The sequence below is a fragment of the Lepisosteus platostomus genome, chromosome 3 (genome assembly GCF_059453375.1).
Source record: "Lepisosteus platostomus isolate fLepPlt1 chromosome 3, fLepPlt1.hap1, whole genome shotgun sequence".
Taxonomy (NCBI): domain Eukaryota; kingdom Metazoa; phylum Chordata; class Actinopteri; order Semionotiformes; family Lepisosteidae; genus Lepisosteus; species Lepisosteus platostomus.
Genome location: NC_142613.1, coordinates 14,321,912 through 14,334,147, shown reverse-complemented (window position 1 = coordinate 14,334,147; position 12,236 = coordinate 14,321,912). Strand labels below are relative to the sequence as shown.

At 35.2% G+C, this 12,236-nt stretch overlaps 1 protein-coding gene across 2 annotated transcripts; it reads right to left on the bottom strand.

Annotated features, from left to right (window-relative positions):
- Window positions 1-281: 281 nt before the first annotated feature.
- LOC148674508 (uncharacterized) lies at window positions 282-11,823 on the bottom strand. Of its 2 annotated transcripts, none has more exons than XM_088624657.1 (11): window positions 11,702-11,823; window positions 11,533-11,568; window positions 10,512-10,820; window positions 9,114-9,428; window positions 8,895-8,927; window positions 7,782-7,829; window positions 4,537-4,629; window positions 3,011-3,035; window positions 2,556-2,596; window positions 2,372-2,406; window positions 282-2,115 (listed from the first exon to the last, which is right to left on the bottom strand). In XM_088624657.1, the coding sequence occupies exons 1-11, from the start codon at window positions 11,727-11,729 to the stop codon at window positions 1,990-1,992; spliced, it is 1,089 nt and encodes a 362-aa protein (XP_088480783.1). In that variant the 5' UTR covers window positions 11,730-11,823; the 3' UTR covers window positions 282-1,989. The 2 variants fall into 2 exon arrangements, with proteins under 2 accessions (XP_088480783.1, XP_088480784.1); XM_088624658.1 differs by having other exon boundaries at window positions 282-2,112.
- Between the last annotated feature and the right edge of the window lie 413 nt (window positions 11,824-12,236).

Genomic DNA, 12,236 nt, shown 5'->3' with positions numbered 1-12,236 from the left:
AATATTCAAAACTAAGCGGATTAAAATGTGCACAGTAAAGACATTAAATGATTAAATCTTTGCACTACCAACCAATGCACCACGAGTGCCCCTGTCAGTCATTTTGGCCAGCCAATCACTTACCGCGGTGCCCTGCGGTGGCTTGTGGGTAGGTTACTGTACCGCGGGTTTTTACCACGCATTTCGAATAGCTGCATCTGTAGCAGTAAGTCACAAAATGATTCTTTGATGGGTATCCAACCTTGTGGAAGAACTCAGCAACTCACACACACAGATACTAATACACGAGAATACATTTATTAATATATAAAATGTGCAGATAAACATAACACATCTTATAGTGAGGGTTAGCAGAATACAACAGGTATATATTCAATAACGAAGAGTTACAAACCAAGAGGGACATACATTCAGTATACCATTCATTTAATTGATACCATTTCATAAATGAGCAGGCTGTTGCTGTGTCAAATCGGCGTCCTCTGGCCCAGTGCCAGGCAGTCCTGTTCAGTGTGAGGTGGGGGAGAAGGAGGGAGAAATTCCTGCTGCTGCATGCTGCCAGTTGCTCTCTGAAGAACGTCTAGTTAGTCCCAGCTGAACTAGCAGAGTTTGTGCACATGAAAAATGACTGCTGGTCCAAGCAAGTCACACTCTTTAGATGGGAAGAAGACCGGTTTATTCCTGATGTAGCACTAGTTCTGAATACTAAGATTCAGCTGTTGACAGTTCTGACCGTAGTTCACTCGTTGATCAGGCAAGCATTTGCAGTGGGGTACCAGCAGTTCAAAATTCTTGCTGCTGGGCTAACCTCAGGCAGATCCTTTGGATATGCGCAAGGGACCTCTGTTCTCGACTCTTAGAACAAAGTAAAGTCCTGGCACTCAGACACACTGGCCGTCACGTGATTGTCCGAGATGAGTCTAAGAATGTCCTGGAGGGGCAACTTCTGGGCCCTGTGCTGCCTCTTTTATCCGGAGGAACTAGGGTTGTTCATTGGTTTAACCCACGTGGGGTTACCCTGCCGTACTAGTTCCTGTTTGGCTGATTGAGGTGGAGGATTAGTAACAATGCTCTCTGACATTAGGATTATAAACAACCTGGGATAAGACTCTCCCTTGGAATCTCCCAGACAGTAAGGAGCCAGAGATAACCATTCATTAGGGTGGCTGGAGAATCTCAGCCTTGTTCCTTATCAGGAAACTCTATCAGATAGGAAAACACCTTAAATCTGAAACTAAATGGAATGGCCTCTCTGTGTCCAGCACCACTGAGATGAGGGAGAGAGGGACCGGCAAGTGAGCAGAAAACTTAGTTCCTGTATTATTAATAAGCCTTGCTGCTACATAAGCATTCCTGACTTTTTATATATTTTTTCATATTTTCTCTTTGTTTGTTTTTTTTTTTTGCTTTGAATGTGTGGAGTAGATATACACATATGTGCACATTTCAAATATCAATTGTGATTTCAAAGTTTCATGACTGCAAGTTTTAAAGCATCAAAATATGAAAATGGTGCAGGAGTCTTAAGACATTTGTGAGACACTATAAGATCTAGTATAACCATCCTCTTCAGTGTTGATAACAATGTCCATTGTATAGTACTGACATTCACAGTAATTAGTATACTGTATACTGTAATTATGTAGCAAGGTGACAAAAGTAGAACATATTCCTCCCAAGACTGGATTTTTATAAAGTAACTCAAAACATGTGCATGCTGTTAAAATAAAAAGAAAATAACAGTTACCCATTTAAGAATGTCATACTGTAAATATTATTTTGTTGCTGGGCTAAGCAAATTTGATTACCTTTTCTAAATCTGCCAATAACAAAGTGCTCACTTCAGGACTAAGACAGAACCATATAAAGTAGATCATTAACTGACGGAGAAATTGATTAACTCCACTGCACTGTTTAAAAGTCCATTATGCTCTGATTGAAGACTGAAAGTTCTCTTCTTCCAGTGTGTTGTTTCTGGGTTGCTGCTTCTCAGTGCCTTACTACAGTGGAATAGACACATTTGTCAGTTAATTCTGCTTTCTGTGCCAGTTTATGAAGGTATTTGTCGTGTTTCACAGTGGCATAAATCACAAAACTCTCTTCTTCCCCCAACTGCTGTGGAGATGAAAAAAAAAAGAAAAACATATTGCAGACATACAAAATGTTTCAGTAATTCACTGACACAAAAACGCTATGCATTTAATTAACACTAAAAGCAGATAGGGTCTGAAATTATATAAAACATAATACTGAAACACATATTTACCAATAAGTTTCTGCTCCTCTAGATATTTAGCTGCTCCATTCAATATTTGAATGACAATATTTTAGCAGAACATATTGGATTTACACTACATGATTATCTGCTTACCATTGAAGTCTGATGTTCTTTATTGATGGTCTCATCTTTTAGAATAGGAAAAAGCAGAAAACATGAAAAATACAGTTAGGTATTCAGTAATGGATGTAGATTTGTGACACACTGTATGTACTGTAAATGTGATAATTGATATTACAAATTTCTGTCTATGTTCTCATTCTTCACACATACTTACAGACAGCACAATTAGAATAGTTTCCATGTTGTTCCGAAGCCCTACAAAATAGCAGAACTGAGTAATTAAACTTATATATTACATCTGTTGGCATCTGTTCTCAAGGTACAAGCCTCCAGACTAGGTTGTCATAAAAATATGAAAAAACTATTTAGTAAAAACTATTTTACCTGATTTAATATGGATAGTTACAATAGTAAACAGATTTTTGGTGATAAAACAGTACATGAAGTATTCTTTTGACAGTTCTGATGATGTTGTGGCCTTCAACGATCACTTTAAAAGTCCTTCTAGAAGCAGACAATTTTGTAAATCTATTGTTTAAATCATGAGTGAGACATTAATGGTAAGAGCTAACCCAGAAATATGTCATGTCAATACATTTACAATACAGCAGACACTGTTCTTACCACAGAACACAGAATGAATGATGAATAAAAGAAGTGCTGTCTCACCTTCTACTGTCCCCTTTGTTCCTCTCTGCAAAACAAATATTTTGAGTGTGAAATGCAATTCAGAGCAGAACCCCCACACTTTCTGATTAAATACATTTTTCTCCATTTAAATGGCATTCATATATTTTGAAATCTAAATTTCACATCTACAATTGCGAATTATTATTACAATCATATAATTGTAACCATGTGTAATTACTGTATCTATTATTTTAACATTGATCTATACTGACCTTCATCACCTACACTTTCACCTTTCCTAAACCTGATCATTCCATATTAGAATGTAATTCACTAATTTCTTTATTTCTTGCCATCGTTTTCTCAGCCTTCAAAAATAATGTGAATTATCTGAATAAGTTGTACTCTTTTATAATATGGCCCTGTTTTAAGCAGAAGAAGCCTGTTTTTTTCTATGTGTACTTAATCAATACACATAGCAAGTATTAAATGTAGCATGTTCAATAGTATTGAAGTGTATTGATGTACCCAAGGTAACTTAATTATGATAACTATGCATCATGTTGAAAGCTGCAGAAATTACTGATAGAGAAGAGAAGTTGTAAAACAGTGGCGGGGTTTGATGTGTTTCCCTGTGCCTTTACAGTAGGAAGGTCTCCTAAACTTAAACCAAAGCACCAGTATTTTAACAGAATCAAAACTTAATGTAAAAAAATAATTTTACATTTTCCAGTATCCTGTTTCTTATCTACTCATAATGCCATCCTTCTTTTCCAGTTTAAGGAAACAGTTTGTGATTTAGTTCAAGTACTGTAGGTAGTTGTGTCAGAATGCGTAGGCTGCAAAGGAACAAGTAAAGGTTTATTCCATGCTGAAAAGTGAAGAAGGCAAACACAACTTTTCAGCTGACACACACCCGAAGAAGGCTCAACAGCCGAAACGTTCTTTTCTTTTCAGCATGGAATAAACCTTTACTTGTTCCTTTGCAGTTTGTGATTTAGCCTACTGAAATACCATATGCAGGTGTTTTCCAAGTGTATACTGTAAGAAAAGAACAGTCTTTTCCTGCCACCCAGAGATTTTTGGGACTAGTATTTGACCTTTAAACTGTACCTTCATTCCTCTTCCTTCTAATTATGACCCAGCGCATAAGGGTATTACAAGATATAGTACTTCTCCTTTCGCCTTTTGCATATGTTCCTTGTATACTGTTATCTGTAAGATTGACATTTATAGAAATAAACGCAGAACCATATTTTTTTATTTCGTGGTCTGCTGTGTGTTTCATGGAACTTGTGTTTGCAGTGTTAATCAATTCCTTTGCCTTCTTTACAATTAAGGTGTTAAAGTAGCTTCTTTTCTGTTTCTTGTCCTATATAATCACAGGAAGCTTCAGCAACCACCTACTGTAGATAATTGCTTTCAATTTACAAAGAGAATTTAATTCAGATCTTATGGAAAGAAGTACAATTGTTCCATGGAAACTACAGCACATTTTCAAGTCAGCAGAAATGTTGAAGCCAGAATAAATCAGAACACTATTAATGCATAAAAGACTAACTCACTGTGTTTGAAGAAGCAGAATGTCAGAACTATAGTAGCCACAAGAAATAATAATCCACCACTTACAATCCCGATTAAATGATTATCTGGTTGTCCTGAAAGGAGGAAAAGCCAGAATGAATCAAAGAATCAATAGAACTTATAATGCATATGTATAATGAAAGAGTTCCGTCTGTGATAGCATCACTCAGGAGGCCTTTGCATACAAACCAATGCATCACTACAGAATTATCCTATAAATCCAGAAGAATTCGTAGCTCCATTTAAAAGAAAGAACAAAAAAAAAATTAACTCAGAAAACATTAAACAACCTGTGAATCTTTCTCGAAAAGCTAATGTTACATACCCAATAGCAAATCTCTTCTAACCCAGGGTGGTCTACTGTCAAACCCTTTTTGTCTAGTCTTCTTTGACATACAGGTACTAATCATACTAACAACATACTGTACTAAGCCCATTATATCCAAAAGCAAACCCGGGTGACAATTCCATGCAATTAAGCAAGTGAACATACGTAAGACTACTTAAATAGTTCTTCTATTTTTTTGTTCTTATGCTCTTATGTATTTATATGTGTACAGTAGGTTCTCATACACTTATGATCATGTATTCTTGTGTTCTTATGGTCTCATGTTCCTATTCTATGTCCTATATCCTTCTGGATGACTGGTAATCATTATACCCATCTTTCTCAGGCACTCTGCCACTTCAAGCAGAATTGTATATTACCACTCCACTGAAAATGGAACATAAAACATAACAGAAAGAGTTACAGATTCAACAATGTGTGTTGCTTAAAATAGTTCTAAAACATACTTTGAAAACCCTTAATATTGTTTATGTACAGACCATATTTGTAACTCATACTGTAATTGAAGTCAAGAAAACTCAGGATTTCTCAGGGTTTATTCATGCCTCTCTAGTTAGTATTTTGTAAATGCTCATCTGTATAAGGAATCGAAATGGTGAGTTCTGAGGATCCTATGCAGACAAAGGAGAATGTAGGTACTGAAGCAGGTGTCCAATCCAAAACATTAGGCGGGTTCATAGTCAAAAGGCAAAAAGTAGTTAGAAAGCTGAGAGATACTGAAACAGGCGTCCAAACCAAAATGTAAGGCAAGTTCGTGGTGGAAAGGCAAAAGGAAGTTCAGAAGCCGAAAGAGGTATCGCTAGAATATTTCAGACAAGGCGAGGTAGGAGTTCTCTGTGAGAGGAACAATACCGAGCAGCAGAAAGCGAGTTTAGATGGTTTAAATAGTGCTGCCTGCTGCACGATAGAGCGTGTGCTAATAGATTAACATGTGCGGCGGTGCTTGTTATTATTAACCCGCTGCTGGCACTGGTTATCTCTCTTGTGGGTTGATCTCTGCTGACTGGCAGTCGTGACAGTCTGGTACAGATTGCAGAGACAAGATATCTCCTGAGGCTGCTGCAATGTAATGTTCCATCACTTCTGAGGAGGGATTTTTGACCACTTCACTAAGTTAAATAGCTATAAGACCTTCAGACTGATAGGTTTCTGTTTGTGAACTACCTTCTTTAGTTTGAACCACAAATGTTCCATTGTGTTGAGGTCTGAGGATTGAGATAGTCAGTTAACAATATTTTTTTGAGTGCAATTAATTCTTTTTTTGATAATTTGGATATATGCTTTGGCATACCGTCACGCTGGATTCTTTGTTTTGGCCAAGCCTGAAGGCCTTGGCAAAAGGAACCATGTTTCTGACCAAAATGTCCTGGTGTGTACTGAATTAAATTATTCTTTCCAGCTTATCAAAGACAGCAGGTGCTGCAGTTGCAGGACCAACCCAACACATAAGAGGTCCCCTGCTATATTTTACAGTGCGTATGAGTGTTTTCTCAACACAGAAAGCTCAATTTTCATTGCCTTTGAACATAAGACATGGTTCTAATTGGCATCCAGGTGTAAGTTGCCAAATACAAGTAGCATGTTTTTGGTTCATCCTCAGAATAGGCTTCTTCCTTGCAACCTTACAGTATGTTCTGAAGATACCAGTTTCTGCTTGAGATCTCCAGCAGTTGCTTATGGATTTATCATTGCTTCTTGAACCACTTGTCTCAGTTGTAGCAAGACACATTTCCTGGCAGGGTAGCCACTATACAGCACCAATTGCCTTAAGTTTCTTAATAATGAAAAATATTGTGGAAAGCAGACTCAGCTTTCTGTATAGTATTTTATATCATTTTCTTGCAGTCTTTTGAGAGAACTCTGACCTTAAACATGACAACGTATACTCCTATTGAATGTCTTCTGTGTGTTTTGTACATATTTGTTTTTATTTAATGGAATACTTAGTGGTGTGAATAAATATGAGCCTTGTGAGCCAGTTAATTAATTATGATAAATTTGACTTTGCTGTTTCCATGATATATTTACTTTGTAAATGCCTTTATGATTGCAATATAACATTTTAGACTCTAAAAATCTAATAAAGCAAGATGCATTATCCAATTCATAACTAATTTTCTTTTTTCCCTATTTCTTCAGTCACCAAATGGGATTAATGATTTGAATCTGCAATTACTATTTATTAAAGAAATTCTTAACTTTTGTTAGCAAAAATTCAAAAGAAGTACTAAAGAAATAAAGTTTAATCATATAAATTAAAAACCCATGTAATATATACTTACAAAAAAATCTTTAAATCAATTATTCACATTGTTAAAGAAGAGTTTGTAAATCGTAAAAGAAAGGGAAAACAGTGTTTAAATTATCACTTTAAAAGTACAGTTGTAATTAATTACATATTAATTATATTACATATGGCCTTGATGACAGTTTGCTTCCTTGACAATTCTCCAATTGCTATGTGGCATGTTTTTGGCCATCAATATGGTTATCACAGAATATTTTTCACCATTGTTTATCGTATGTTAAATCAATTAATAAGGCAATCATTAAAGTTTCACTGAAGAACTAACAACTAGCTGCAAGAGAAAAAAAATACCAGTCCTTCACTAAAGGCAGAAGTCTCATCTTTTCTGAAGTTAATAGACTGAGGACTGCAAAAATGTACAGATGTACACTGAAGAGACTATAAGCAGGTATATTTTCCTTGTCTGTGTCTTCGTAATGTTAGAGAAAAAGTTTCACATGGAAAGATCATCAGGACTGAGGTTTATGTGAGGTCAAATTACTCCATAAATCAGATAACAATTAATATTCAGAACAATTTGGGATATAGTGTATATAGTTTACTACATCCGCCAGGAAAATTATACTCACTAGGTTCAGCGCTGGTGATGTATGAGTCTCTTACAGATTGAGTAGGATCTTGAAAAAAAAAACATACCGTATTTAAAGCATATCGCAAATTAATTGTCTTTTAGCCATTTAACGTTGCAGCCATTCTATTGAACTATATTGTATTGTATTGACTGTATTGTATGCATTGTAGTTTTATTGTATCATTTTGTTACACTGTGCTGCGTTGATTGTGCTAAGCTGATGTTGCACTGCAATTTCCCTCATGGGATCAATAAAGTAAGTAAGTATCATAATATGACACACCAATGCAAATTAGGGTGCCTGAGATCTAACAAGAAAACAGATATGTATGAAGAGAAATCTGCAATTTAAATTGCTAACACATATTTCAAAACATTACCAATGTGTGTCCTTAGAAACTATAAATTTTGTTACATATACATCAAACCATTTTCTTACTGGTTTTTCCAATTCAGGGTTGCAGGGGAGCCAGAACCTACCATGGCAAGCAAAAGCCACAAGGTGGAATATACCATCACAGGGCTGTCTGTATGTCACACAGACACACACATTCACATTTCGGGCCACTTTTACCACAAACCAATTAACCTACAAGTACAGTATGTTTTTTGACCATGGGAGGAAACAGAAGAACACAAAGGAAACCCACGTGAACACAGGGGGACCATACAAACTCCACACAGATAGCACCCCAATCCAGAATTAAACCCAGGGTTGCATTGCTGTGAGGCAGCAGTACGAACCATTGTTTCACCATGCTGCTCTGCTTCATGTACAATACGTATTAACATAGTAACGTATCATGGTATAATGCATCATCTTCATAGGGCTGCTTTGCTTTGCATCAAAATCTATGGGTAGGCTTGCCTTTAAGGCATAAAGTACATTTTCTTGCCCAACCTTTGGATAAATCTTACAAAGAGAGGAAATCTTAATCTTTTCCATAGTGTCCTTGACTGACAAACGTATGGCTGACAAAAAAAAATATCCTTCACACTTTTTCCTGCAACCAGCTAAGACATTCACCTCTAAGACCAAAAGAGTAACATGAAGCGGCATCTTAACAGTTCGCATGGACAGATATTATGTCAATTAAACAAGATTACTCACAAGGGTTTGTGAGCTCCTCAATCCCCTCCACATCTATAGAACAGATAGTTTGTTAATGATTCCAATGACCAATTTGTAATGATCAACAAAAGCTTCATATTTTCAACAAAACAAAACATAAGTAAACTTAGGGTATTTTTACACAATCATAATCTAGTGTAGACATAGAGCTAATCAGAACAGATGTAATATAATTAATTTAATTAAACTGGTTCTTACCCTCTACCTTGATTTTGATGCTGTTGCTTTTCTGTGAGATAATATTTTGTCCCTCTGTTTCTAGTTCAACAGAACAGCTCAGAGAGAATTCATTACTGTTCCCTGTACCCCTGTGTCTCAGAAGATCCCTTCCAGACATATTCAGTACACAGACTTTATACTCTTTCCTATAAACCTCTGAGATGAAAGGTCTTGGGTTCGATTCGATGTAGAAAAAGCAGCGTGATGCCCTGTCAGCTTCACAACGAAATGTGGCACGCTTATCTTTGTGGATGTGTTCCGATTCAGCACGGACATGAAGATTTCCAAATTTGTCTGTGGGAATCAAAGCAGGAGAATTCTCTCATTGATGATTGTATACAAAATGCTCCAATGATAAGAAGCAGACAGTGTTTGTATCTATAAAGAATTTGGTCATTTTCAATAAGGCAATTAAACATTTATCAGTTAAAAGTATGAGATATTTGCAACATTCTTGCTTTGTTGTAATACTTAATTCTTGGAGGCACAAAAAACGTACAAATCAAAAAAAAGAAACTGATGATAAGGAACAGTATTCTTTGTGTGCCTTCTTTAACAAAATTTAACAACATTTAACAAACATGAACTTTATAGCATTGAACATCCACTTAATATTTTATTTACCAATGAGTGTTGTGCAGATTTCAAGAATGTTAATTGTGACATTAAACAAAAACAAACCACTGACTGATTAAGTTAGAACAGGAATAAAGCATGTTATGTTATTTTAAAAACATCAGTGCTGTCGTATATATAATTTACAAAATCACAACTTCTGAATACTTTTTCAAGTGATTTTTTAAACAACTGTGCATCATTTACAGCATTTAGTCACATACAAATGTTTTGGCATTAGTAAATAAGGATTCAGAGATTCTAATAGATTTGAAATATTACTAATAATGCACAGCCATAGCTACAGTAAGTAGCAAGATAATAGGAAACTTTTCAGCCAGGATTTACAATGAATGAATTTTATAAAAAACAATTGTGTGCGAAAGTGCACTACTGTATAAAATTTCAAAATGATAGACAGAACAATAAATTTTGAAGCTAAAATCACTTTTTCACTGCGTATTATGGCATATATTTTGCATATAAGGATGAAAGTGGTGAAAAAAGTAGATATAGAGAAAATTTGGCTTATACCAGATTTTGTTTTGTTTTCAAGAACTCCGTTTGTGATGGACTATTAAAAAAATGTTTAAAGATTATGAGGTGCAAGAAAAAATCTGTAGTTCATAACTCTCTAAATCGTAAAACCAGCTCTGGCTCCTAAAATAAAAGATCAGTAACTGTAACAGGAATTGTGCAACAAATTACAGTATGATCCTACATTTTATGCAATTTCAAATTTAAATGACTGAGCAGACTCACCATTCACCTCCAGTTTTTTCATCCCACTCCGTGGTGATTCAACTACTTGATCTTGCTTCATCCTTTCAATAGAACAGCTCAGAAAGACCTCAGCTTTATCTTGATGAGCATTCTTTTCCATCAGCTCCTTCCCAGACATAGAGAACTGACAGACACCAGACTTGTAATTCACAGACCTGAAAGGAGCCGAACTCTGATCTGTGTAAAAATGACATCGTATTCCTCTCTCAGCCTCACAGCGAAGTTTAACATCATCCCCTTTATTGATTTGCTCTGGGTCCACTATAATTTGAGGAATTGCAAGAAGATCTGCATGTTCAAGAAACATGGAAAAATGTTGTGAATGGATAGCTAAATTGCTATTTTTTAAAAACATTTTCAGAAATAATTTAGAATTGTAGATTTAAGAACAGAACAGCTCTTTTGTGATTAGTGCATTTTTTTAGTGTTACCGCTCTACAAGATTTAAAGATTTAAAGATAATGTATAGTGTTATAGATTTGATCAAATTGTATTTATTAAAATCTACTTGCAATTTATTTATGTAATAGTTTTGATTCATACATTCACCATGAATTCATGTAATATGCAGATTGTTGAAAGTGTAATTTTACAATTGAACATTTCCCAATCAAGTAGTTCATGTTAAATTTGGTCAGAACAGCATAAGAATGGAATTTGTAATATTATTTAAAAAGTTAAAATCTGCACAGAGACATACATCTCTTTCACAACGTGTTGTAAACTGCATTGTTTGTATTTTATCTAATGTAAAATTCATGCATTCATGAGATGAAGTACCTCTGTTCTTAAAAAGAAATATGAATTAGATTTCTCTTCAGGATCTGTTCAGGATATTCACTAGGTGGCAAAGACCTGATTACAGGTAGACCTTTTTTGATGAAAATTCTTGGTTGATTTACAGTATATATATATAACATTCAGTATGTAACATGAATCACTGTGCAGATATTATTAAAAAATAGTGCTAATAGTGAACACTACTACCACTTATACATACCTGAACATCCTGGTCTCACTTTAACCCCAAATACAACTTCAAGAAAACAAAGAAATATTAATGATAACAAACAGGTAATAAGGTTAAATTTGTTTGGCAAAAAAAGCAACAGTCAGTTGTTAGTCAGCCCTGAAGTGAAAGAAAAATGACCATAGCTTAATATACTCACAGAGAATAAATAATGATATAGGCAGCATCTTGAATCTGAAGGGTCTACGGGAGTAAGAATATGCAACTCAAAAGGATGAAACTGATCTTGAAATACGCACAGGAAACATCACACATAATGCACAGGAAAGGTAACCACAGACAAATTTGATAATGCTTAAATGGTCTTACTTGGTCTTTTTAGCACAACTCAACATTAGTTGTGGCATGACTAAATAACCTTACACAGTTTTTTAGTTTTATGCTTTTTCAATGTGATTTACAGCATACTTAAGGCACTTATTAATCTACTCAATGAACATTCTTTAACTGTATTCAGTCCTTTATTAAGATCTTTATTACTCAAATTTAAAGCAACAGTTAGTGGTGTAGAGTTAAACAAATGACAAAGTTCAGGTGTCTGTGAAGCAGAAGTCTCTTTATTCATATGCATATTGAAGTCCTGCTTACAACTACCAGACTTAAAAAATAAGTAGCTGAAGATGGTCCTTTATACCTTCAAACAAAAAGAGTTACTACTGTATGACACATTCTAA

What these genes read in the sequence shown, in the direction of transcription:
- LOC148674508 (XM_088624657.1), bottom strand. Translation starts at nt 11,729, where the DNA reads ATGCTGCCTATATCATTATTTATTCTCT. An exon ending in CATCAAAATCAAGGTAGAGG is followed by an intron (nt 8,928 to 9,113) that starts GTAAGAACCAGT and finishes TCTGTTCTATAG; the next exon opens with ATGTGGAGGGGATTGAGGAG. An exon ending in AACAAAGGGGACAGTAGAAG is followed by an intron (nt 2,597 to 3,010) that starts GTGAGACAGCAC and finishes GCTATTTTGTAG; the next exon opens with GGCTTCGGAACAACATGGAA.